We start from the raw sequence: 26,958 nt of genomic DNA, 5'->3' as shown, positions 1-26,958 counted from the left end.
CATGCATACATACATATGTATCTATTAGATTATATATTAAATGCGTTATTGTGAAATACCGGTAAGTGTAAGAGCTGCGGGTGATTGCAGAATGCTAACTTCAACGGGGCTACGGAATTTCCTTCGTAAGATCCAGGGAGGGGAAAGGGGAGGACCTTTCTCCCGGCTCCGCCTCGATGCTGCAGAGAGAAAGGAGGAAAACGCTGAACGTGCTTCGCGCGAACATTTTTGGCCCTCGGCGGTTGCCGTATCCACAGAGGCCGACCAAACCAAGGAGAAGCATACAGATTAAAAAGAGAGTGAGAGAAGACGCTCCCCACTCCAGCCCTCACTTCCGGGTTCCTTTTGACAGCCGCCCGTGTGAGGAGCATAATGCGAAAACAACGGCATCGCCAAAAGGCTTTTCTACTTCGATGTGTAACCTTAGGGAAGCCACTCTACCCAGAGCTCTATATCGTGGAAGCGGGAAGTGTTTCTATGGTAACACTGAAGTTGTGACAGCCCGTTTGAGAGAAAGTGGGGGATCCCCCGGAAGTAGTGGCGGTTGCTGCGTCAAAAGGGCGGGGCTTCTGCTGGGTGTCAAAGGTCAGTAAATATTGGTGACGTCAGACGGCCAAGATGGCGGAAGGGTGAGCGTAACTGGTATCGCTGGGAGTGGTGCCTTTGCGACTGGGGTGGGGGAGACCTGGGGGCGAATGAGGAGGAGGGGCGGGAGGTTGTGCCAGAGCTCCGCCTCGGGACCCCTGGACTGATTAGGCAGGAAAGAGTACCGCTGGTAATGCCTAGAGTGCGTTCCTTTGGCCCTGAGTTAGTGTTCTTAGCCCCGCCCCCTCCCTCTTGAGTCTGGGCACTCTTGTTTTGTAGAGGCAGCCCTGGCGGTGGTCGCGAAGCCAGAAGATGAAGTGTGGGTTTTTCAGGGGATCAGGTTGCGGAGGAGAAAGGTAGGATTGTACTGTATGGTATGGGGGGGCAGTTTAGGATTGCTTGGGGGTAGGGCAGCGTTGGCTGTTTTGGGAAGAGATCTAGGAATTCGGGGCTAATAGTGCGGTGAGGCCTCAGAATTGTCAAAGTGGGCATATCTGGGGACAACTGGAAAAGAGGGTCCTGAAAAACATCTGCTTTGTTACAGCACCTCAAATGATGTGTTTGGATGTGTGGGACTTGGGTTCAGACTCTCTGGCAGCCTTGGGTAAGCCACTGTGTTGCAGTCTGACCCATTTTGTAGGTCTGTTGTTAATATATGAGATTATTCATCACTGACTCGCTTTACCTTTCTTGCCATGTGCATCTGTTGAGTTGAGCTGCCTTGTAAGGTAGTACCTTAGTGTGACAGATGGTGGGGGCATTCAGATTGAAGTGCAGTTGATTGCTATGCAGGGGTTTAATGGTTTGAGGAAGGCTTTGAATCAAAGGTTGCTTGGCCAAGCCCTGCTCCTAGACCACTTGTATAGTCATTTATATACAGAACTCTAAAGTAGCACTAGAATATGATTGTGGTTATAGTGTGTTCCATGATGATGTATTAATTGTGGCAAACTAGAAAAACTGTGTGTGGGAGGAGGGAACCAGTAAATCCACATTCTTTCACTACTCCCCAAACTAAATTATATGATTTAAACAGGTGGCACAGGAGCCTTTAATTCACTTGTATGTCTTTGAGGCTGTGTGCTGTAAAAGCCTGAGTGATTATTTTGTTCATACCCTTTTTTCATAAGTTTCTAGTAAATTCTGTAGGAGGCTTATGTTCGCATTACATTTTTTGCATCGTTCACATCATGTTGTAGGAGTTCAATAATATTCCCTTAAACTTAAATAAGTATTTAAATACCTGCTAAGTTGTTAAAGTGCTTTCTATCTTGGTTGTAATTGGTTCTTTTGGGAGGTAATGTTGAGAAAGGGCAAAAGAGAGAGAAGGAAGAAGATAATGTGTAACAATTCATGAGAAAAATGGGAGCCTTGGTTTGCAGTAGTGCTTGAAAGTGTCGCACAAGTTTTGAAATCTTTGGAACGTGTGCCTAAGAATTTAAATAATTATTCTACTTGTGGCAGGAGGAGGCCAAGCCAAGGACACAAGTGTAGTACCATACTGATTTTAAGGTGTTTCTGCATTGGCTCCTGAAAAGGAAGGTCCTGAATTGGGGTTGGAAAAAGATTCTGTTAACATTTCATAGAAATAAAGGCTGCCATTGTAGGATTTGCTGCAGTAGCTGACTGTTCTGCATTCTTTGTCTTGAGTTTATTATGTAAAATTCCCAATTTCAGCTTCATATGTTTGTCCTGTAATAGGGAAGATGGAGGCTGGTGGAGGAGCTGGCTACAGCAAAGCCTTCAGACAGTCAAAGATAAGGTAGGTGGGTCTGCTTTTTATCCACTGGTAAACTAGGGAGAGAAAGGATGTCAAAAAGACACAGCTCAAACTCTGATATTTGGCCATGCTGCCTGAGGCTGGTGGGAGTCCATCATGGTCTGGGGGCATCAAGTTGGCTACTTCTGAATTAATGACTGATGACTCCCTTTGTAAGAAAAACCTCTTTGCTTATTATACTACTTAGTATTAGGTGCCAAGGAAAGGCCCCAGCTTATGAGCCGTTCTCAAGCACCTGCTCGCTAGCTGTGGGAAATGAAATACTGAACTAGTCCTGCCTTCCCCAACCTGGTATTATCCAACTGTTTTGGACTACAGCTCAGTCCCACACAGCATGGCTGTAGGATCTTGAGGATGATGGGAGTTGTAGTTAAAAGCAGCTGGAGGACCCCAGGTTGGGGAAGGCTGAACTAGATGGACCCACCTTGGCCTGATCTGCCAGGGTAATACTTTGGTTCATTGGAGTAGCATTCACATCTCACAGTCACGTTTCATGTATCTGTTATTGGAATTAAAAATGCTTGTTTTGGGATCAGTTGTGAACTTGCTGCTGAAGCCACGTGAGGTGATCGGAACAAAAGCTGTCCGGTGCTTATTGTTTTGGATGTATGAATTCTGTTTTCTCCTCCTGATGGCCGCACTCTTAGATTGATAAACACTTGGTGTTCTTTGATTGTTAACCCCCAACCCAGGCTAACTACCACACTCTTTGGAAATTCAGCCACAGTATACCCAACAATAAGTACATTCTCCTCTCACTCTGTTGCAGTCCACAGAGGCCTTGGAGTTCATGAAACGTGACCTGACCGAGTTCACGCAAGTGGTCCAGCATGACACAGCCTGCACCATTGCTGCCACTGCCAGTGTGGTCAAGGAGAAGCTGGCTGTGAGTGGGCATCGGAAACTAAAATGGAGGGAGAGGCAGGGGCAGGAATGCATGTCATTGGGGAGGGCTGGCAGGTTTTCATTTCTGTTTGCCATATCCCTCTCCCCACAACTTTTTTCATTATTCTCTTTGTTGATTTGGTGTATCAAGCCCATAGCAATGCTAGGCTTTGTGGGATACTGCCCACTCTGGTTCCTCTGCTTTAGATTAATTTTCATTGTGAATTTCTTTGTTTTTGTGAAGACGGAAAGTTCCTCGGGTGCGACAGAGAAAGTGAGAAAAGGGCTCTCTAACTTCCTGGGTGTTATCTCCGACACATTTGCACCTTCACCAGATATGACCATTGACTGTGACGTCATAACCCTGATGGCGACCCCTTCTGGAACAACAGAGTTATACGACAGTGCCAAGGTGCCTCCAGCCTCTACCCCCAAAAAGTGGCTTCTGTCCCCGCCATTAATGTCTTGTGCTCATATGCTTCTCCCTGTCTGTCCTCTTTCAGGCTCGGCTGTACAGCCTTCAGTCTGACCCAGCCACCTATTGCAATGAACCTGATGGTAAGTTGGGGGCTGATTTAGACTGAAAAACCGCACAGTCAGGGAAGTGTTTGGGTGAACTATCGACCTGGAGGGTGACTGAAGTCCACAACATGCTGTTTGCTTTCATAAAGCAAAACCTGATGGGATGGCCCAGATTTTGAAATGCAGGCCTTACTAAAAGAAAAAGTAACTTCTCGGTTTGGGTGCTGCAGAAGAAAGGTCCAAAGGAGGTAGGGTGACAGGTTGGGGATTGGTGCATGATGGAAGTGTTTTGGTTCATCATGGGAGGCTATTCTCAGAATTCCTGCTCAGCCACGGGTGGCCTCTGGCAAGTGGGACTTTTTGCAAATAATGAGGAAGGGTTGCAAGGCACCTGCTTCTCATGAAAAGCCAAGTTGCACCGTCCCCTCCCCTCTCCTGCTGCTTTCCCCCACCCTCTGCCACTCCCCCTATCCTCACAGTCTTCTGTACCAGACTGGCAAGGGTGAAGCTACCCTGCCACCTTCTTGGCCTGGAGAGGCAACCAGGATAGTTTGGCACTCCACTTTCCAGCCATTAGTGGCTGCATACACATGCTGGTCTTTTAAGGTCAGAAGAGTCAGTTCTGGCAGGCTGAGATCCTGCCTGGAAAATAGGTGTGTGGGCAGAAACCATGGAAACTTGAGCCTAAGAACAGTGTAATGCAGGGGTGTAGAAGCTTTTGAGGCTAGCTAACCCATATCCTTATCACCCCAGCCCTGGAGGGCCAACTTGAACCCCCTAGTTGGACAAGATCGGCCCACAGTCCAGAGGTTTTACATCCATGGCATAGCCTAACCTCTGCCATCTGCAGAGTGCCTTAAGAAAGGGCAGAAACTGTAAACAAATGTGTGGGAAGTCTCCTGGTGGATGCCTGCCTGCCAAACCTGCTTTGGGGATGCCAGCTTGGAATGTTAAATCTACATACAGGTGGAGGGTGGGGAGGCATTTTGTGAAATTAGTTGAATCTATGTATTGTTGTTGTTTCATTTGTTCCTTGTTTTAGCCAAAAAATCTCAAGATGATTAATAATAAAGGATACAATACAAATTCCAAAATTATATAGGCGATTCAAAGCACTGAAAGTGTTCATACTTAATAATTTAAGATATAGAGGATTTAAATAATCTTGGAAGAATATAGATACGTTATTTCTACCATATGTTTATGTTTTATACCTATGCTATTATTTTTTCTGTTAGTTTATGTATGACTGTAACCTAGTATGTGTTGAAGATGAGATATAGCAGCAAAGCATGCATATATATGTGTGTGTGTGTGTCTGATATATATATGTGTGTGTGTGTGTTAATATATATGTGTGTGTATACATGTATATGTATATGTATATGTATATATATATGTATATATAAATAAAATGGCCAGAGCAGCAAGAAAAGGAGAGGGGGAAAATAATCATTATATATTTGGGAAAAGAGGCAAGTCTTTAACTGGTGCCAATATGATGTTGATGTAGGTGCCAGGCAAGTTTCTTTGGGAAGAGAAGAGGCCCCTTCGTGCCTACCATTTCTTTGTTTTTCTTGTATCATTTACACGCACACACACGCACACACACCCAGCTGAATACTATCTTGATGATGCAATGTCATTGTACTGGAGTAATTTCCCTGTGTGGCTATTAATTTTATTTAAAAAAGAATGACAGAGCAAAGACATGATAATGGTTAGGAAAATCACCCCTCTTCTTTCTATAACACTATAATTTGGGATGACCCAATTTGATTTGGTGGTAGGTTCAGGAAAGGTAAAAGGAATCAGCAGTTTTACACAAGGCATAATTAACTTGAGATTTACTGTCACCAAACATGGGGTACCTATATTGTAAAGGGCTTTAAAGAGAAGGATTGAACAGATTTGTGGCATGATCTCTCAACAGCATTGAGGCCGAATGAACATAGTTAAAGGAACTTTTCGTGTGCAGAGGCGCTGCTTATATTATGGGGATGAGGCCAAAGGGGGGCTTCCCCTTTTACTTTTTGTCATGGCAACCTTAGGTACTGTCTTCAGAAAGCATATTCCACTAAAGCCAGGAAGGTGTGGATGTGTCAATGTGTCCAGACATTGAGAATTTCAATGTGTCTAATCTTCCAACCACCATCCACCATTTGAGTTCTCTGTAATATATCTCTGTCTATAAGCCTCTCTCAAATAGCAGACTTATTGAAATCAAGGCTTCTCATCCACGGCTATAGTTCCACAGTTAAGCAGGCTGTGCTTTATCTCTTAAAGTCCATGTCACTTTGTTTACACTGCCAAAGTAGCTTTATCTCACAAGCAGCAGTGTGGCAGGAATCCCGTTGTCATAATCACACACAGCACAGCATACATTACAGGAAAAACAAGTTAATGTAATTTTCACCACTGCCTCCTTGAGGGACTGCAGTCTGTCATGGTATAGTGCTGGTTTTGGTTTGTTGTCCAACAAACTTTGGCCATTTAAGAACATAAGAGCCTGCTGGATCAGGCCAGTTGCCCATCTGATGCGGCATCTTGTTCTCACAGTGACAAAACAGATGGCTGTAGGAAGCATACAAGCAAGACAGACTTGAGTTCAACAGCACTCTCCCCTCCAGTGTTTTCTAGTAACTGGTATTCAGAAGTATACTGCCTCCAGCAGTAGAGGTAGAACATGGCCATCTTGGTTAGTAGCTGTTGTGGGCTTTATCCATGAATTTGTGTGATCCTCTTTTAAAGCCATCCAAGAGCCATCACTGCCTCTTGAGGGAGCGAATTTTATATATGCTTTTTGGAAAAGTACTTTTGTTTGTCCTGAATCTTCTAACATTCAGCTTCATCGAAGGTCCCTGAGTTCTAGTGTTATGAGAGAGGGTCAAAAACCTTTCTCTGTCCACTTTCTGCGCACCATGCATAATTTTGTTATTATTTATTAGGTTTGTGTACGGCCCTTCCTCTGAAGGTCACAGGGCAGTTCATAACACGATACAAAATGAAAAGGCAAAATACATAATACAACCAACAAACACATTAAAAAGTAATAGAATGATAATCAGCCAAATGCCTAGTTGAAGAGAAATGTTTTAACCTGGCACCTAAAGATAATGTAATGAAGGTCCCAGGCAAGCCTCCTTGGAGAGGGCATTCCAGAAACAGGGAGCCATGACAGGAAGGCCCATGCTCATGTTGCCACCTTCCAGTATTTAATAATACTTTCCACCAGTCTTCCTGGGAAAGATGTTAAGCTAACCAGACTGCAATTTTCCAGGATCCCTTTTCAAAAATTGGTGTTACATTCGTCACTTTTCAGTCCTCAGGTATGGAAGCTGATTGTACCACTTCCGCTGTGATATGGTGGTGTTTCTTCCATCCTCTGCAGGACCCTCTCAGCTATTTGAGGCCTGGCTATTGCACTTCAACCTAGAGGAGAAGAAAGGGGAGATCTCGGAGTTGCTGGTGAACAGCCCTTCCATCCGCTCTCTCTATTCCAAGATGGTAAGGTGGTGCAGTGTGGCTTACTCCCTTGATCTTCTGGGTCTTGTTTTCAAACAGTTGCTCTAGAAGTTAGTTGCTCACATTTATCTGTGGGGTGGTGCTGTTCTCTATTCTGAAGGAAGAGACAGGGCTCCAGAACATGTCCATTGCAATCCCTGTAATGCTTTTGAATTCAGAAAATTTGGTTCCTATCAGAAGATTCTAGGGAACAGCAGTGTCTTAAAATCTAGGGCTTACTTCTCTTACCTCTTACAGACGTAATCTCTCTACCCATAATTCCCTACACACATTCAGCCATGCAGCAGGATACAGTCTGTCTTATCAGAGTCCCCCCAGTGTGGACGAGTCTCTGTATATGCATGCAGGGCCTGTCTCACACTTTTGGTGTTGATGGGGCTATGGAGTGCAACCCCACAACTGCCTTGCTCTCCTGGGTGAACCTATGAGGGGGTTGTGTGTACTCCCCTAATGTGATTCTGGTTTAAGACAACTGTATCCACTGCATCCCTGTTCATCCTTCTGTTTCCTTCTATTGACATCAGGTGCCAGTGGCTGTGTCCCATTCTGAATTCTGGCAACGCTACTTCTACAAAGTCCATCAGCTGGAGCAGGTGAGTTTGTAGAGGTTATCTCTGGGAGCGACTGAGACAGAGTCAGTTTTTCTCATTGCAGGATGCAGTAAGGGGCAACACAAGGGTGTTTGAAGGAGGGTGCATTTCCAGGACAGTCTTCTAAGTCACATTTCCAGAGAGAGGCTCTAAGTTCAGGGAAAGATGCTTATAGGTCTTTCTCATGTGCACCTGTGGGCACACAAAGTGGCTCCTACCTCATCCCTTAATGCAGCTTGCTTGCCAAGCCCTTCCTGTCTTTTTCCTGAAGCAGACAGTGTGTCACTTAGCATTCAGTTGCACTGTGGAACAGCAGAACCATTGGAAATGTCCTAGGCTTGTAGAATTCTTTGAGATTCTGGCCTACTCAGTTTGGGGGGTGGGAAGTGGTAAGAGAGTGCCGCTGCTTCAGACTGCAGGAATCATGCCCTTATGAAGAGACTGGAGCAGTTGGAAGAATCAAGCATGCAAGTGGTAAGGTGGCATATGTGGTCACATTTCAAATGACTTGGAAGTCTAGATGCAAAGTGCAGCTTGAACTAAGGAGAAGTGGAAGGAGTGGCTGTTTTGTATGGTGAGGGATTGTTTGTTAGCAGGAAACTCTTTGCTTGTGCCAAGATATTTTAAAGTCAAGCCTTTGTTAGCCCAAGTCTTGTCAGCCTGCCAGAATCATGAGCAATGAACACCAACTGGTAAACCTGCAGATGAGGGTTTACACTCAGGCCTATGGAGTTCCTGTTGATCTGTTCTGATGCTCAGGTGAGGACTTTCCATAGTATCTTCCAGGGGATTGAGGGTTTGCCTTGAGGCCTGACCCCAGAAACTTCTGTCCTACTCTTGGGCATGTCCCTTTGGTTTAGCTCTATAAGTATTTTCTCTCTTCCTCTTGCTTGCCACCTTCCTTCCCATGTTCAGCTGTCAGAAATCTTTTCTCACCCAGGAGTATGAGCTCTTGAACTCTGCCTGCAGGGGTAGTCTTGTGCCCTCTCCCTGGTCAGCAGGTGAGCAACTTCTGACAGCCATCTGAATTCCTTTCTGTCCCAGGAGGAGGTCCGGAGAGAGGTTTTGAAGCAGCGGGCAGAACAAAGTGTTCATTCAGAGGAGCCAGGCTGGGAAGAGGAAGAAGGTTAGTGAAAAGAAATTGCTTCCCAGCTGGGCAAGATGCCTGAAGGGGTCTTCTGGCCCTTTTGTTTATAGTTTCCTGTACTTTATGCACAATTTATTTATTGAAAAGATGCCTAATGCATCTTTCCACTAATACCTTTTGGGGCAACTTCCATGCCAAATTAAAACCATGCAAGGATAAAATACAAAATAAAACTCAGATCAACATCAGAAGAGCATCTGCCTTGAGAACAAATACAATGACTAAACCACTCATGCTTTTTATCTCCAGAAATTGGGACAATAGAGAAGAGTTCACTTGGTGCCTAAAAGAATAGTAAAGGGAAAGGGCCTTCCATCATTTTGGTGCAATGGTAGAAAAGGTCTTGTCTTTGGTAGCCACCTGTCTAACCCCTGAAGGTGGAGTTAATTGAAGCAAGGCCTCAGCTGATCAATTCAGGACATGAGCAGATCTATTTGACAGGTGACAGTTCTTCAGGTAACTAGTTCCCAGGTCATTCAGGCCTCCACATAGTTGAGAACCAGCATTTTGAAATCTTCTTGGAGACAGATTTGGAGTTGGTGTGTCTTCATTAGGCTGAAATTTGCAATATTGGCTGCCTCCTTAGCAGCTGGGCTTGTTTAAACATGGTGAGGGCCACTGTTTGCTTCTTTCCTGATGGAGTCTGCAAACATGCTCTAGCCCCCTAAAGTTTTGCTCTGGGTTGTAGTGCAAGAGTGGGTTTTTCTAGGCAAGTTGCCCATCCTCCTCTAACTGTTTCTGTTTGGGGATTCCTAGCTTAGTCTGCCTTGATGGTTAACGTAGCCCTATTGGTGTACAGAGTAACATAAGCCACACATATATATAAAGATGGGGCCCTCACCTGAAATTTCACTAATGAATGCAGATGAAGTTTTTGCTTGTCTTATTGCACAAAAAAAATCTTAGGAGCTGTTTTGCTTAGCAGTGTTACAATTTTTTTACATTTTTAAAGCTTGGGAGAAAGGGAGAAAAAATCGCAGGCATCCTGGCAGGGGGAAATTAAATGGCTTATTTCTTGGTAGTACCCTCATTGCTAAGAAATAACACGTCAGGAAGTACAAAAGAGAAGGGCAGGGGAGAAAAACCTTCTCTTTGTAGGGAAACTTTGTAGGCATTAATAGTATTCAGAAGGCTGTAAGGAAAACTTCCTGATCAGTCTTTCCCTTACCAAGTCAGAGGGAAAAGCAAGAATTTCCCCCTGCTTGTTTCCCCCTGCTTATGAATGTCATCAGTGACACATTTTCTCACCCGTTTTGCCTCACTCTTTCACCTCTTCTACCACAGAGGAATTCCTTGGGTCATCCTCCTCCCAGTCTAACGTCTGCTCGCAATCTCCCCAAGAGGTGAAGCCAGCTTCCCCCACCTCTGCAGCAGTGCTCACTCCGACCCTAGAGGCATCGGTGGAAAGCTGGGCTATGCTGAGCACTGCCCCGGCAGAGGTGACTCCATCTGAAAGCAGCGAAAGCATCTCTTTGGTGACTCAGGTTGCAAACCCTGCTGCTGCACCTGCTGCTGCTGCTTCACCTGCTGTGCCCTTACAGACTGGAGCCCAGCTCTCTGGGGCAGGGGACATCTCTCAGAGGCTGCAGGAAGCTACCGCAGAGGAGCAGACCTCACTCGCAAAGCCAGCGGAGCCTGCACATCCTTCCCCAGCTGCTCCAGAGGCAAAGCCTTCCCCAGAGCAACCCAAGGAACAAGCGGAGGCCAAGCCAGTGAGCAGGACAGAGACTCTGCGAGAGGACGGGCCAATGGATCTGCGACTCTTTGAACTCAACTCCGACAGCGGGAAATCCACTCCCTCCAACAATGGGAAGAAAGGTGGGTAGCCTGGACAGTGCTCAGGGAGCCAAACCTCAGCCCTCTTTAAATGTGCATTAGCATGTGGAAAGTTACCCATTTGCAAGCACCTCTTCACCCTTGACAGCTCTGGAACAACACCCATTTCTATGTTGGTCTGGCTACAGAGGTGTGGATGCCGCACAGCCTTGAGTGCATTTGTTGTTGTTTAGTGATTTACTTCCTGCTGTGGCATTTGTGGTACATCAGAAGCCTTGAGCAGGGCATGCCTCTGTTGTTCCTTTCATTTCAGGCTCTAGCACAGATATTAGTGAGGATTGGGAAAAGGACTTTGACCTGGACATGACTGAAGAAGAGGTGCAGTTGGCCCTCTCCAAGGTGGACATCTCTGGGGAGGTGAGTCCTTGTAGGCAGCCAGGTCCAGAAGACTGTCCCTGGGGTTATTGGGGTGGTGGCAGAACATATTACAAAGGCCTTTTGAAAAAAGGCTGTTGTTTGGTCACTGGTTTACTCCCAGGAAAGGGTTGTAGGGTTGCAGCCTTAAGAGGGCTTTCAGAAGAGACAATGAGAACCTTATTTTTCTTTATTTTGTTGCTCACACCTTTGTGACACTAACATGTACATGACTTGTGTTGGACACAGGCATGTCCTTGTGCTTCAGAAAAAAATGCCACGCCTGCTTTTTTGTAGAAGAGGAGCAGGCAGGCACCGAGGAGGAGGAAGAGGAGGACTATCTTAATGCTTTAGTTCTCTCTCTGGCAAGACTGCTGACTGGGATCCAATCACTTGTATCTTCAAGGCCACATCTATTTTAGTTGAATTTGGGGAAACCACTTGAAGCATCCGTTGGGTTGAGCTATTTCAATTGTATTTGTTTGATTTCCTCGTTGCCAACAGCTGAAAGTCTGTAACATTTTGATAATAAACCTGATTTCCAATGGGGGTTGAATAATTTTGATTGCAACTGGATATATGGCTTCGGGTCTCAGGTTTTAATAATGTTTCAGCAGCACATAGACTGGATTGCTTGGTTGGTTCTTTGCAAGTCAAAGGATCAATCAACTTAAAATGCTTTAATTTGCTGGCAGCTCTTGGTCTAATCCTGTGCACAATCATTGTGTGACCTCGGTCAGTGCTTGCTCTTTGTCCCTTTGTAACATCCTACCTTAAAACACCTTTCCTCTTGCGCTCCCTCCCTCTCCTACTGCAGATGGAAGATGAAGAATGGGAAGACTGGGAATAACATGGGGCCGTCACTTCCGTGGTGCATCTTGGTATCTTCCCCCACCCCCTTCCCCCCTCCGCACCATCCAATGTGAATTAAACCACAGAGCAACTGGTTCCTTTTTCCTGTGTAAATGTGTTCCGGGCTGGCTGCATCTCATCTCTGCTGAAATCCTGTTGGGAACCTTGGACCATAACCCACACTTGGATCCTGGTGGTGGCTGGTATCACGTGGGGCTGCCGAAGAGCCTCGGCAGAGGGAGTGGGGCACAGGGATAGGTGCATCTTCCCAGTAGGTCCTTTGGACTATTGCTTCTCTCAGAGCTATCTCAGTGTGGATTTATTTTCCTTTGGGGAGGGCACGGTTTGAAGTGGGTGTCAGTTGATGGTGGTGTGGGGTGGGTGTGGGGTGAGTCTGACTGGGCTCTAGAAGATAATTAGGATTATTATGCCTGTTCTTCACTAGGCTGGCCACTTCCTAGCTGTGCCTCCTCCTGTGTGAGTGTTTTCATGAAACCCAATAAGCTTTTAGAGAAGGAGAAGACAACCCCTCTAGCATGGTGTCTGATTGCTCATACCTATTTCCCTTAGCATCTTGCACTGCCTGATAGGAAGCCAGGACATTGAAAAGCTGGGAGAGTCCTCTCATCCCTACCTGTCCCTCCTGAACTGCTCCTTCTCTGCTTTTCTGGGACTTGAAGCACTTTTTAAAAAATAAAAATGAAACCTTAAGCTGAATCCTTGCTTAGCAGCACGTGTCACTAGCGGGAGCATCTACAGCACAAGCTCCCCTGAATTGAACGCAAGTGGAAGGAGATGTTCCTGCTGGGTTGTGCTGCTAAGACCTTCTTTGAAAAGGGCTGGGTGTGAGTTTCTGTGGAGCTGCTGAATGGCGCAAGTGCAGCTCCTCTGCTGGTAGCCTTGCTATTAGGCATCCCTGAGAAGCACTGACGGTCAGTGTTGAAGGACCAGCATTTGCCAAAGCCTCATGCCCCTCTTTCCCGCCCCCACTTGGGCTGATGCATTTGTCAATCTCTGTCTATGGCAGCCTTCGCCAACCTAGTGAAGGCTAGTATGTAGCAAGCCTCTGGAAAAACCCCATCCCCGGGGAGAGGTCTCTCATGCTCCCCAACCTTGCCAAGAGCTACAACTGCCTACAAGGCTGTGTTCCTTCCTTGCCCGCATCTCTCTGACCTTCTCTAGGCATATCTGTTTCCTTTTGGTGTGATCCCCCCTTCTCCTGATATGCTCCTTGCCACAACATAGTTGAGTCGAAAGCGCATGTAATTACTTGAGCATCTCTGACCTCAGAACTGACTAGCTCTGTTCATGCTTTTCTAAAATGGGTCCAAAATGGAAATGGGCTTCTTCTCCATTAGGAAGCTCTCGTGCACAAACTCCGTTGACGCAAATGGGAGTTGTGTGGAGGTTCAGCATCTCTCTGATGCATACAGCTGTGACAGGAAATGTGCTTATGTTCCTCCCCAATGATGCAATATACCTTAGGCTGGTTTCATACCTGAGCCCCTGTGGTTGAGCCTTCAGAAGCATTTGATATTTGTCAGAGCCATCCAAAGGCGACTCCCTTCCAGCCTTCTCACAGTGCTGCTGCTCATACATTCATCTTCTCAATAGTGCCTGGCTTCTTAAGAGTACCAGACAGGAATAAGAAAGTTCCTGCTACTTATTTCTCTTTCCTGCTCCCATTGGAAGCCAAACACTGCCAAAAGGAGATTAGGCAAGTAAGCACGTAGCAGTACTGTGCGAGAGCTGGAAGGAGGCTCTCCATGGGTCGCTTAGTAGCTGTCAGAATTTATAGCTGCCGCAGTCACCTTTCCTAGAGGCTTCTGATGGTGTGGAGACATGTTTGCAGGCTCCTGTATGAGCCAGCCCATGTAAATGAACCCCCATTTGGGGGAAACTAGCAACAGAGGGACACAGGTGGCGCTGTGGGTTAAAGCCTCAGCGCCTAGGACTTGCTGATCGAAAGGTCGGCGGTTCGAATCCCTGCTGCGGGGTGCGCTCCCGCTGCTTGGTCCCAGCGCCTGCCAACCTAGCAGTTCGAAAGCACCTCCGGGTGCAAGTAGATAAATAGGGACCGCTTACCAGCGGGAAGGTAAATGGCGTTTCCGTGTGCAGCTCTGGCTCGCCAGAGCAGCGATGTCACACTGGCCATGTGACCCGGAAGTGTCTCCGGACAGCGCTGGCCCCTGGCCTCTTAAGTGAGATGGGCGCACAACCCCAGAGTCTGTCAAGACTGGCCTGTATGGGCAGGGGTACCTTTACCTTTACCTTTACCTAGCAACAGAGTCAGCCCTAAAAGCAGATTAAGGAGAGTGAAGCACCCAAGTTTCTTGGTTGCTTTGTTCACAGTGTTTCTTCTTGTGTTCGTCCTCGGTCCACATGAGCTGTTGCTTCTGAAATGGGGATCAGTGGTGGAGCACATACATTCATGCTGCAGCCCTGTCTCAGTCCTTGCCATCTCCCTTTAGAAAGATCATGTAGCAGCAGGAGGTGGGTTTGGCCTTCTGCTCGAGTTGCTGGTATAAGGCCACTTCTATTCCTGTGATCTAAAACAGGATAGTTTTTTGGGGGGCAGGGTAGCGTGTGCCCCACTGCCCTTCTCCAGCATAGTGCAAAAATGAATGTTTCCTGCATTTGCAGGTACGAGCTCCATCACAGTCTTGAGGGGACTGCTTTTGGATGTGTCTTAATCATCCATATGAGGGCCTGGCTAAGCCACGGGACACGAAGATAGTTTAGAAAATGAGCTATATTCTATATCCCCTTGAAGACTGGATCTCATTGAGTTTAGCAGAGCATAGGGGGGCCAGGAATCAGTGGTGTGACATCTGCCTAGAAGAGCCCAAATCCAAGTGTCTGAGAAGGATGGTGGTTGTCAAGGGACATCTGTGGCTCCTGGGTCAGCTTGCTTTTTTAGATGTGTCTGTGTGATGATGGGGCAAAGCATGGTAGTAGAGAGCCAGATTCTGATTCAAGGAGGTAGCCTGCCAAGGGGACGAGGTTCATTCCCAGTTGGGGTTGGGGAAAAGCACCGAGGCTCTGATTTCATCATAATTCTCCATAGTTGATTTTCTTCTCTCTTGGTTGTGCAATATTCTCTCTCATTTTTAAATTATACTGCAACTCCCTGGACTGTTTTCTAGCTGGGGTGAAGAAGTGACTCTAACAGCTGTTTAGTTTTGTAATGATGACTTTCTCCTGAACCTTTTACAGACTTGCCGTTAACAGCAATTAAAAGAGTTCTACAGAAATGGCCTGGTGATATTGGTTTCTTGACTCTCCCCCCCCCCCCCCGCCAACCCTGTTGTGTAAGTAGGTGTAGCAGCCATAGTTTGGGAAGTGTGTGTTTTTTCAAATTCAGTTCCGATTCAAAGTCTTAGGAAGAACTTTCTGACGCTGATAACTGTTTGACAGTGGAATCGACCACAGTAAGGTGGTGGTTTTTCAACCGAGGTTGGCTGCCCACCTGCCAGAGATTCGTTAGCTTTTATTCCTGCATTGTAGGGGGTTGGACTAGATGACCCTTGGGGTCTCTTCCAACTCTGCCATTCTATGATTCTCTTCCTTTCAGAGATGCCAAATAACACACTGCTGTCTTAGAGAGGATGAGCAACAAGACAGGCTGTATTGCCAGAATAGGGGTTACAACTAGCTGCTATACTCTTGGAAGATATGGTGGGATGGGAGGGTGAAGGATCTGTATCCTCTAGTCTGAAGGGCAAGGTGTTTAGGGGTGGCTGAAGAGGAGAGAGAATGTGGCAGTGGCAGTGGGATCCCTCCCTCCCCCCCCGCCCCAGCTCTAGGTCCACCATGACAAAAATAAAAGCAGCTGCTTCCTTCAGATTCTGTTTGGAAAGTTCCTTCTTTGGGGCTTTCATGAGAAGGGAGAAAGAGCACTCTTGGGAGCAAGTAATCCACAGCCCCTGCTTGGCCTCTGGCTGCAAGGGCTCTAGGGTGTCTTTCCTACCCTATCAGTTGCCTCATTTTGTTCTTTGCCCAAAGAGATTGCAGAAGCTCGTTAGATATATCTGCCAGCTATGGAAGGACGGGCTGTCACTCAGCAGATCCTGTGCTCTACATGCCTGAGGCCTCCAGTTAAAATGCTCTTGAGGTACCAGCCTGGGGAAAACCTCCCTATAAGAGCAGACCAGTCTCTGCCAAACTGCTGCCCTGCATTTGTTTAGTCTAAAACATCTTCACAGCACCAGGTAGGTGTAGGCTGGAGCTTTTTACCTCTTCTTTTAGGCTGGAGCTGAAAATGCTGAGCTAGATGGATTGATGGGTCAGTACAAGACAGCTTCTTAGGGTTTTATATTTGACATGGGGGAATATTTTTTGCAAAGTGCAAGTACTCCTGTGGGATGCCCACTGAAACACTGTCTTTAAGAGGCACCTGGGGAGGAGCCAATCACCCTCCCTAAGAGTCATCACGCATGCCCTTGGTCTGTATTGGAATGCTTCTTAGAGGCAGCTTTGGATGGCAGAGAGAGAGAGAGACTGGCAAGAGCACACCTCTCTGCTCTTGTTCATATATCTCTGGAGGCCGGGGCCACTTCAAATTTGCCCAGTGAGAGGGGGAAGTGTGCAAAGAATTGGGCAAGGATAGACCAGAAACTGAGCATAACGTTAAAATATATGTGAGCATTTTGGAAACAGCCTGTCCCCTTTTATTTGGGGAGAGTTTTTGACACGGTCCTTTTCTCAGGAGCTTGCTAACCACGGGTGCCAACTCACTTCTTCGATGGAAGGTCTCAGGATCATGTCCGGTTCCAACAGGCTTTTGAGGAGGTCCTGGCATTCCTCAGAAATCCCCAAGTGGCCAGGAATGGAGACCCCCTTCTGCTGGTGGCACAGCATCTTGGGGATATCCGTGTCGTCAAAGGGCAGGTTTGCACAGAGCATGACGTAGAGAACCACGCCCATGCTCCAAATGTCACCTTTCCGGCTGTCGTGGGGCACGCCCTGCAACACCTCGGGGGCTGCGTAGGCTGTGCTGCCACAGAACGTCTGGCTCAGCTCCTTCCGGTTTTTGGGGAGCAGCTTGGCAAATCCGAAATCAGTCAGTTTCAGGTTGAAACCCTGCAGGAGCGCATTCTCACACTTGAGGTCACGGTGCGCCACGCCACAGCTGTGGCAGTAGCGGATTGCCTCCACCAGCTGGCGGAAGAGCGATTTGGCCCTGCTCTCAGGCAAGGGCCCCCCTTGCAGGACACAGTCAAACACGTCTCCATCCTCTGCTAGTTCCATCACCAGGTAGATCTTCCCGTCCGTTGACTCCAGCATCTCGTACACTCGGATGATGTTCTTGTGGTCCAAGCGCTTGACGATCTGGAGCTCTCTGGGCAGGAATCTCTCGATAAACTCTGCAGAGGGAAATGACAGAGTAAGCAAAGATGCATCAGGGGCTAACTAGCAACTAAGCTGGCTGGAGAAGAGCTTATTTACACACTCCTGGAAAAACTAAAGAGTCCCTCCAGGGAAATTATGTGATTCTATTAATGACCATGTTGGTACCGGGGAAGTTCTCAAACAAGACGTGATGACAATATACATAGTCCATCACCAATTACAGCTCACTGTCAAACAAAGACATAAAATAAAGCCATAATAAATAAACCACAGGTATGTGAATGTGTGGAAGGTAGCGACTGGAACTATTTACAGCATAGATGTAATGGTTAAAAAAAGAGAGTTACAAAACATATGCCCTATTATACAAGGGAAAGTTATTACATTTGATTCAGGACATTTGAATATTTTATAAGTCATACTAGTTCATAGGCTGAGGGGATTCCTTGGCCATGTTCCTCCTTGCTTACAAATGAAAGTCAGAACAAACAGACATGAAATCCATTTTTCTTTGGCCCTTAAGGACTCATAGCTTATTAGTTTTTCCAGCAGGCAATATCCAAACTTCAGTGCACCAAGTAGTAAGATTGGTCCTGTCCCAATTTTTTGAAAACAGTGCCACGGTCATTCTAGCTACTATAAGCAGCTGTACTAGCAAGTCTTTATTATGCAAATTTTTATCACCCTTGACAAATATAAATAAAAGGGCTAATTGAGAAGTTGGGATAAAATGGTAGTTTAAAATCTTATCATTTTCTCTGAATACCATTGCCCCAAATTCTTGCACTCTAGTACAACCGCACCGTAGGCAGAGGTATGATTCAATTGAAGCATTTATATGCTTTCAATATGCTAAAACAGTACACTAGAAACGAATGTTTAAAACAATCTAGTTTTGAAAAGCTTGAGAAAATAAATAGGGGTTTGCCTGGTGCCTAAAAGAGACCTCTAAGCAGGTACTGGGCAAGCTTCCTTGGGAAAAGAGGGGTTACAACCAAAAAAGTCCTCTTCCTAATTGCTACTCAGCAGCCTTCAGACAAGGGAGTGAGGGAAACCTTCAAAGATTTTGGGGCTTGGACTGGTCAATGTTGGAATGTTACATCAGGTGCCCAGATCATAAGCCAGGGATTGAAAACTTAGCACCTAGAATTGCACTTGAAAACACACCAGGAGCTAGTGGAGACCATTATTGGTGAAATGTGTTTCCAATACCTGATCCTAGTCAGGAAGCTTGCATCTGTGTCTGGAACTAGCTGTCCTTCCCAAGCAATCTTCAAAGCTGGTCCCCACACAACCCATTGTACCAACTAGGAGAATGCCAGACCATGGATAACTATGGCCAGGCTCTATGTGCCAAGAAAAAGCCACAGCTAGTGTACCAGTGTTAGCTGGTTGGAAACTGCTCTGTGCCACTTGGGCCTCCAGCAAAAAGCTGGAGCTGTGATACATCCCCCTTCCCAACTGTCCACAACAGGCCGAATAGCAATGCCACCTCCATGGGCAAGGGACTAACCTCAGACGTCTTCCCATGGGGAGCTTCCTTTGTTGGTTGCTGCATAATCAGCCCTGCTGTTTTGGTGGTTCCTTTTACCACTTACATAAAAGCAATTTGGACAAAACTAGAGTAATGTTTAAAGGGGCCTCGTATTTCCAGACAAGATAGAGGAGTAGGCTGTTCCTGCTTGCTCTTAGGGATCTTTAGTTTACTGTCCTTACCTCCTCTTCTCCCCACCCCACCCCAAATGTTCTGGTGAAGCACCTGCAGAAAGGACAAATCCTGCAAAGCAGTAAGCAGTTTGCTACATGTTGTAGTAGAACAATCTAGTCAGCCACATCGGCAAAGACAGCCCAGTCTCCATTCAGAGGAATGGCAATGCTTTTGCAGTGTGTTTCAATGACAATTGCAGGCAATTGTACCACAGTAACCCAGCTCCCTGGAGGAAAATACAACCTACTGGGTCTATTCATTCTTTGATTTAGGTGTGTGAACTAGCAGAACCTTATCTGTCTTGTGCTTAATGCTTTTTCCTGGCTCTTACCTTCTGGTCCTCCCATTTTGTCTATAATTTTCACGGCCACTTTTCGTTGGTGTTTTTTTGAAAAAGCTTCCTTGACCTTTGAATATGTCCCTTCTCCAATGGTTTTACCCATCTGGTAACCATGGGAGAGAAGAAACTCCTCCATTGTGTCTTTAACGTGCTCATCTGTCATTCTCAGGACATCATGTCATCACAAAGTATATACATCGCCGTCCTTCGCCTCCCAGACCAGGGTCTGCATTGGTTGCAGCCCAGGATGCTAGATCATTTTTCCTGCCCAGACAAGGTCCTTTGATGAGGGGTGAAACTGAGGTTGGACATCCTGAAACTTTGAGCCCCCATTGTGATGCAACCTTGTGTTACCTGAGGACCCCGGGCTGGAGGTAGTAGTTTTGCACCAATGGGAGGAAAGCAGACATGCTTCCTTGGAGAGCCTGCATTGCTCAAACCCTCAGCTTCCTCCAGTGCCCTCCAGGGGGGTGATGGGTTAACCTGCCAAGAGGCCTACAACTTTGAGGCCTTGAGTAAGAGATGAATATAGTCCATACTGTAGTGTAGTGAACCTCTTTATTTGTCCAGGGTGAACATGGACAATTAAGTTAGTCTCCTTTTCCCCATCATGGAAGTCTGCTGGCTTGAGGCTACTTGGCAGGATTTGGGTCTAACTACGTCAGGCAACTCTTAAGAGTAAGTATTCTAATTCCCTCAACCATTTTCTTATTCAGTGAGATGATTTCCTTAAAATAAGAGTTTGTCATTGGACACATCTGCAAACCAGATAATCTGTTGTTGGTGCCACACACAATGCAAAATGTTCATTCCAACCAAACTTCAAGTACGGAGAAGGGAACCTGTGGGCACTGCGGGAGGGGGGCTTTGTATGTGCTTCTATATCTGTGAACACCACAGTTGCACCTGTGGCTGCTGGAATTGCTGGGGATCAGTCCGTGGTCTACTTCAAATCACTCATCTATGATATATAATGGGACTTATCAGCACAGAGAGAGCCAGTGTGGTACAGTAGCCTCGTGGGTTGCGTCTGGGCACAGGGAGAGATGCCCTAGAGGCATTTGCAGCCAGAAGCCAAGCAGGGGCTTTGCTCCAAATAACTTGCTCTCTCACTCATCAAGACCCCCAAGGAAGAACTATCCAAACAGAAACTGAATAATAATAATAATAATAATAATAATAATAATAATAATAATAATAATAATTTATTATTTGTATCCCGCCCATCTGGTTGGGTTTCCCCAGCCACTCTGGGCGGCTTCCAACAAAGATAAAAGATACACTGAAATGTCACATATTAAAAACTTCCCTGAACAGGGCTGCCTTCAGATGTCTTCTGAATGTCAGGTAGATGTTTATCGCTTTGACATCTGATGGGAGGGCGTTCCACAGGGCGGGCGCCACTACCGAGAAGGCCCTCTGCCTGGTTCCCTGTAACCTGGCCTCTCGCAGTGAGGGAACCGCCAGAAGGCCCTCGGAGCTGGACCTCAGTGTCCGGGCAGAACGATGGGGGAGGAGACGCTCCTTCAGATATACTGGACCGAGGCCGTTTAGGGCTTTAAAAGTCAGCACCAACACTTTGAATTGTGCTCGGAAACGTACTGGGAGCCAATGTAGGTCTTTCAAGACCGGTGTTATATGGTCTCGGCAGCCGCTCCCAGTCACCAGTCTAGCTGCCGCATTCTGGATTAGTTGTAGTTTCCGGGTCACCTTCAAAGGTAGCCCCACGTAGAGCGCATTGCAGTAGTCCAAGCGGATGCAGCTGCTTTTATTCCTGTCCTTGAAGACCTACAGCAGGCTGGTGGGCCTCCAATGCCATTCCCACTACCTATCCTCTATTCCCTCACTTCTGGCCAGATAGCATGCCCTCCAACATTTCTTAGAAAATAGAATGTCCCTATTTGCTGAGGAATGTTGGAGCGTATGGCAGCTCCTTCACCCTCCCACTCACTGTATTCTCCAAGAGGATAGTGGCTAGTGCTAGCCCCTATTTTGGCAATGTATCCAGTCTCATTGCCCATCCCCTCTAAGACAGCAGTGTTTCATCTGGAACCTCTGAAAGGAAGAGAACACACACACTTCCCAAACTTATGACAGCACACCTATTTGTGTGCACAACAGAGAGCTTCCAGAATTTGCAAAAATATTCTGTCAAAATGAACCCCAAAACTAATTTTAACCCCAGTAGGGCACCTAGCTGAGCATTGTGCCTTCTGAAGGGCCATTCAGAGAAATTTAACAGCAGGGTCTGATGGGGTTTTTTCCTTCTTGTTTTTCTCCATCATCTGTTAACTAGAAAACCTCTCACAATTACCATTTTTTATAAGCTAAAAGGTCCCAGCAGTTCAAGCAGATCTTTATAAAGAAGATGATCAGATTCTGAAAGAAAATATAATACAAGTAATTTTGTTCTTTGGACTTCTGTAATAATGGCTGCCTGATAGCACTTTGGGCTTTGATGTTGGTGCTTTTGTGGAAACTGAAGACCACCATCTTGTATGTTGGTAGCAAGACCTGGAACTATGCAGCTATGATGTTAAATGTATGAATAACTCAAGAACTGAGGGGTTGAGATGACATAACTTGGAGTTTGGAAACAAATATATCCATTGTAAGTGGTTTTTCAAAAGAAATCTTCAAGGCCCAAGTTAGAAACCAAAATTAAGCTGATCCCTCCCTTACCCATTAGGTAAAGACTGGTGTTTCTCTTTCTAAACCAGAGATGGGGAACTTGTGGTTCAACAGACGTTGGTAGACTTCAGCTCCCCTTAGCTCCAGTTAGCATGGACAAAGGGAACTGTAGTCCAAGGAACTGTAGCCCAAGAGCCACAGGTTCCTCATCCCTGCTCTAAACAGACCCATGGTGGTGGAGTCCCAACTTCTGCTTGGCATCTTTAAGGCACTGTGGGCATTTTCTTACTGTGCCACACATTAAGGAAGACAAGAGAGACAGGTTTTCTAGCATCACCTTTGTGCCTCAGGAGGACCTGAACGCCACATCACTAGAGAGGCTGGAGGAGGAGGAGGGTTTGTTAAAGGGAAAATTCCTAGGAGCTGAGCAACACTGAACCCTTGGAGGTATCATATAAACCTGTCAGCTGATATGAATAAAGAAGCTCTTACCTGGGGGTAATAGAAGACACTGGTGCTACAATAGGGCAAAGCATATAGGGTTGGCTGGTTTGCAAATGTAAATGAGATTGTCCTCTCAAAAACGTCCCAGATTTGGATGCCATTATGGATGGATATTGTCAGAGAGCAAGAAGTGACTCTTGAGTTCCTTGTCTGCAAGGCTAGGAAGGGAATGGACCAGGCTGGCTTGGGCTGAGCTTTCAGCCTAGGATTCCCTGCCCTGGAGACCATCAGCAGAGAGAAGGCCAGGATGCATTGTGATGCAAGCGTAGCCCTTCTGAGTCACAATGCCATTGAGCCGCTGCCTCCCTCTGGGCTCCGTCCCAGCCTGCCCTTTGCAATAGGCGCTTCAACCTGCCCAGTGGACTCTTAGGGAGTACTCCTCCGCCTTTGATAGGTAAGGCTGGGATGGAGGAGCCAAGGGCAAGGCAGAAGAATGGGCCGGCCCAGGATGCCAGACTCCAGGCATCCCATGGTGGGGCCACCCAAACAATACTCAATCAAAGCAGGAGTGGAACCAGTCGGCCCTGTCATGAGGCAGAGTGGAGCGACCACCTCAGGTGGTAGATTCTGGGGGGCAGTGGCAATAGGAGCTGCTGCTCCTTAACATCCCAAGCTGTTCCCCTTGGTTGGAGTTGTTCATGCTGTGTGGTCTGCCCTGCCCCCCCAAACTAACCTGGGACCTTGGGTGCAGCAGAGGACACCACCCTGTTGCTTGTGATTCACTTGCAAGCCCAGCAACTTTCCTCTGCAGGATGGGTAGCAGCTGTCCTCTTGCCCTTTCCCTTGGGAGCAGTGAAATGTGTTGGGCTGGGCTGGCCTGGAGTCCGTTTAAAGGGCCTGGGGCGAACTTTTCTCCACACCAGGAAAAGGCCTCCCCTGCGCAATTTCTGTGTCAGGTTTCGGTTGAAGGTACAAGGTGAAGTTGTTTTAAATAATGTTGTAGCCATACTGTAGTGTGTGCGGGGCGGGGGGACAGGAACAGGAAGACAGACACTTGCCTTCCTAGCAGCTGAAGTATGGGGTTGGCTGGGGCTTCCAGGCAGCTTCTGGCACCCCTCTGAGTTCTTTCATACATGGTCAGAAATGTAGAACTATTGGATGTTTAGCGATGCACAAATACATGGGATCCACTCTCCCTTGTGAACACACTATTGCTGCATTTCCAATCACATAAACCAGATTCTCTCTTGCTCCCCTGCCTTTCTGTGACTTGCATATCAATGTATTATCTAAGCAGACAGCATACACAAAAACGCTGTAGACATTAAGAGTATTTTTCAAAAGATCACAACCCTAAAATGAATCAATGGAGTAAAGAATTCATTGGTATCGGCAGATATGTCTTCTGAGCACCCACTTGTGAGGCCTGAGAGTGGGGCAGGGGACCCTCAGAAGAACCAGGAGCTTCCTAGGCTGGTGTGTGATGCTCCTTGAGTTGCTTACCCAGCTGGCATTTTGGAGTAGGTGGATGGGCTTGGCGCAGGGGCAGAGGGATGTCCCACTGAACACTTCTCCTCTTCCATAGACAGGTCTGGGGCTCGGACATGAGCTCCCAAGAGACCCCACAAGCTCGGAGATTTCCAATAGAGGCAGGAGATTCTCCCAGCCTGGCGACTGCCCCCGAAACACAGGAGCCAGTTGCCCCTGAGCGCACTGCAACAAGGTAAGGAAACGTTTCACAGCGGGACAGGCAGGATTCAACCCTGGCACCACAGCTGAAGGAGAAGGGCCATGGTGGCTCAGTTGGCAGAGCATTTCCTTTGCACACACAAGGTCCCAGGTTTAGTCTCTGCTATAGCCAAGCAGGCCTGGAAACTGCCCTTGCCTCAGTCCCTGGAGAGCCACTGCCAGTCAGCATAGATGATAATGGGCTAGATGGACTTCAAAAATGGCAGGTTCCTGTTTCCCTAAACTGCCACTCTCCCTCTTTCTGTGGAGAGCAGGTGCTAACCCGTCTTCTATTGCATCGAGCAGCCAAGTGTATGAGGGAATCTGCCTCTGAAAATATGGGTGGACAGAACTAGTTACAGTGGTACCTCGGGTTACATACGCTTCAGGTTACATATGCTTCAGGTTACAGACTCCGCTAACCCATAAACAGTACCTCGGGTTAAGAACTTTGCTTCAGGATGAGAACAGAAATCGTGCTCCGGAGGCGCAGTGCGGCATTAGCTAAAGTGGGGCTTCAGGTTAAGAACAGTTTCAGGTTAAGAACGGACCTCTGGAACGAATTAAGTACTTAACCCAAGGTATCACTGTACATCCAAACCAGGCAGCACAGAAAAATGACACTAAACTTGCTCGGGATGGTCTTTTGGTAATTTAGCAGCAAATTACCTCTAGTCATGTGCAAACCTCACAGGGCTCAGTCAACAGTTGTAAGTTGCCAGCCTGACTGCGGCTTATGCAGAGACCAAATGAAGGGCTGTTAGAATAAATTAGCTGATGAGGGATAGAAATGGTCAAGAAAATATGTGTGGAGTGGATAAAATATATTATTTTCCTGGTAGTAGGGAAACTAACAGGCAATAGATGTCTACAAAAAATGTATAAGACTATGAACAACAACAACAACAACTGTACTGTGCTTTGTCACGCTCTTTGTGCAGCATTTTGAAGGTAGATGGGAAAATTTGGAATTGACGTTCCCCTGGCCCACAATGTTTTGATGCTTGAAGTGGCAAATCCATATCTATATCTTCCCCCACCCTGCCATGTGCTAATTAATATAATTTATTTAGTCCAGTGGGGCTTGTGCAGGCAAATATCCAGCTGTCCTCAGCTTGGTTCCCTCCTGATCTTTTGGACTACAACTGTAGCTGTAGTCCAAAACATCAAGAGGGGGACCGGGGGAGGGGGGAAAGGTTGTGTTAAGTAGCACTTCCCACTCTACTGCTCCTAGTGGTTTCCTAAATGTGTCCCCATTGGTGCAACAATGATAACTAGAGGAATCTGTCCTTGTCTTGAGCACCTCCTATCATGGGTCCTGGTGAGTTCACCCACTTACTAGCTCCACAGGGATGCGGATGGCACTGTGGGTTAAACCGCAGAGCCTAGGACATGTTGATCAGAAGGTCAGCGGTTCGAATCCCCGCAACAGGGTGAGCTCCCGTTGCTCAATCCCTGCTCCTGCCAACCTAGCAGTTCAAAAGCACATCAAGTGCAAGTATATAAATAGGTACCGCTCTGGCGGGAAGGTAAACGGCGTTTCCGTGCGCTGCTCTGGTTTGCCAGAAGCGGCTTAGTCATGCTGGCCACATGACCCAGAAGCTGTATGCTGGCTCCCTCGGCCAATAAAGCGAGATGAGCGCCGCAGCCCCAGAGTCGGTCACAACTGGACCTAATGGTCAGGGGTACCTTTACCTTACTAGCTCCACACATGGAAGCAATTGCCTGAATTAGTAAAGCGCAGCACCTAAGTAGTTCTGTTTGAAATTGGAACTTGGATTTTATTTTATTTTATTTTAAATAGAATGACATTCTGAGACACATTCCATTTTGCACAGTGCATATGCAGCTCCTAACAAATGCAGGGATCAACTCTCTCTGTCTTTTGGGCAGGCAGCTGCGAAGATGTCCAGGGTGCCACTGCCTGACCCTGCCCAACGTCCCCATTGACGTCTACATTGCCATGGGTGGGAGCCACAGGCCACGAACCACCTGAAGGCTCCCCTAGGTCGGGCTCGAGTGCTGAGGCCACAGCGGCTGTCCCAGGAAACACACTGACAGCCGGACAACAGCAAAGCAAGCCACACAGAACAGTGACGCACATTTTAATAAAAGGACACCTTAAAATGTTTCTGTGGGTGTCCTTCCTGGAGTTCTGCTTCATTTCTCTCTGTTGCTGCTCCCCTCCCCTCCCCTCCCCATATCAACCCTGCAGTGGGGAGTGGAATCAGCCCCGGGACATGCAGGTAATAAAAGGGTGCAACTGGACCTTTCCCTCCTTGATGTGTAAGCCCAGCCAGCTGCCATGACCACCCTGTCCCCAAACCCTTGCTGGTATTTGGAGGGATAGCTTCTCTGTCAGAGAGCTTTATTTGCATGGAAGCTCAAGCACTTATTCTCTCTTAAAAAATTAATTCCGCCCGTGCTGCTCACACTCAGTTCTGCTATGCCTTGGAGGCTGTGAAAGCACTAAAGCAGCGTCTGGGGTCAGTAATGGATGAGAGCAAATAAACAGGCTCCATTCTAAGAGGATGGCAGTGTTGTTGGTGGATGGCTCATCTGAGTGGAAAAGTTTGTGTTGGATGAGATTGTGCATACAAACACACCTGAGGCAGGTTCACAGCCTGAGTGGCACAATGGGTCAATGGGTGTGGCTGTTAACCAGAAGGTTGGTGGTTC

The 26,958-nt window shown here is 47.0% G+C and overlaps 3 protein-coding genes across 8 annotated transcripts; 2 read left to right on the top strand and 1 right to left on the bottom strand.

Moving 5' to 3' along the window:
• The first annotated feature begins 577 nt into the window (after positions 1-577).
• Positions 578-12,171, top strand: BSDC1 (BSD domain containing 1). 6 transcript variants are annotated; one of them, XM_081921591.1, is made up of 12 exons: positions 604-629; positions 1,130-1,189; positions 2,287-2,347; positions 3,135-3,251; positions 3,495-3,662; positions 3,754-3,808; positions 7,164-7,279; positions 7,822-7,890; positions 8,932-9,013; positions 10,319-10,852; positions 11,124-11,227; positions 12,042-12,171. In XM_081921591.1, exons 1-12 carry the CDS (start codon positions 619-621, stop codon positions 12,072-12,074), a joined length of 1,410 nt encoding a protein of 469 aa, XP_081777717.1. In that variant the 5' UTR covers positions 604-618; the 3' UTR covers positions 12,075-12,171. The 6 variants fall into 6 exon arrangements, with proteins under 6 accessions (XP_081777721.1, XP_081777720.1, XP_081777717.1 ...); XM_081921590.1 differs by lacking the exon at positions 604-629 and adding an exon at positions 813-941; XM_081921595.1 differs by lacking the exon at positions 1,130-1,189 and having other exon boundaries at positions 578-629.
• A 4,542-nt stretch (positions 12,172-16,713) lies between these two features.
• Positions 16,714-19,816, bottom strand: TSSK3 (testis specific serine kinase 3). The gene is made up of 2 exons (XM_081924186.1): positions 19,468-19,816; positions 16,714-17,442 (listed from the first exon to the last, which is right to left on the bottom strand). Exons 1-2 carry the CDS (start codon positions 19,637-19,639, stop codon positions 16,781-16,783), a joined length of 834 nt encoding a protein of 277 aa, XP_081780312.1. The 5' UTR covers positions 19,640-19,816; the 3' UTR covers positions 16,714-16,780.
• Positions 19,817-23,267: 3,451 nt separating this feature from the next.
• FAM229A (family with sequence similarity 229 member A) lies at positions 23,268-26,410 on the top strand. Its single transcript, XM_081924188.1, has 3 exons — positions 23,268-23,527; positions 24,137-24,274; positions 26,173-26,410. The coding sequence occupies exons 1-3, from the start codon at positions 23,364-23,366 to the stop codon at positions 26,273-26,275; spliced, it is 405 nt and encodes a 134-aa protein (XP_081780314.1). The 5' UTR covers positions 23,268-23,363; the 3' UTR covers positions 26,276-26,410.
• Positions 26,411-26,958: the final 548 nt, after the last annotated feature.

The sequence above is a fragment of the Podarcis melisellensis genome (genome assembly GCF_964234715.1).
Source record: "Podarcis melisellensis genome assembly, chromosome: 8".
Classification (NCBI taxonomy): Eukaryota; Metazoa; Chordata; class Lepidosauria; order Squamata; family Lacertidae; genus Podarcis; species Podarcis melisellensis.
The sequence above is the reverse complement of the archived record's forward strand: the minus strand, read 5'-3'. Positions and strand labels throughout refer to the sequence as shown.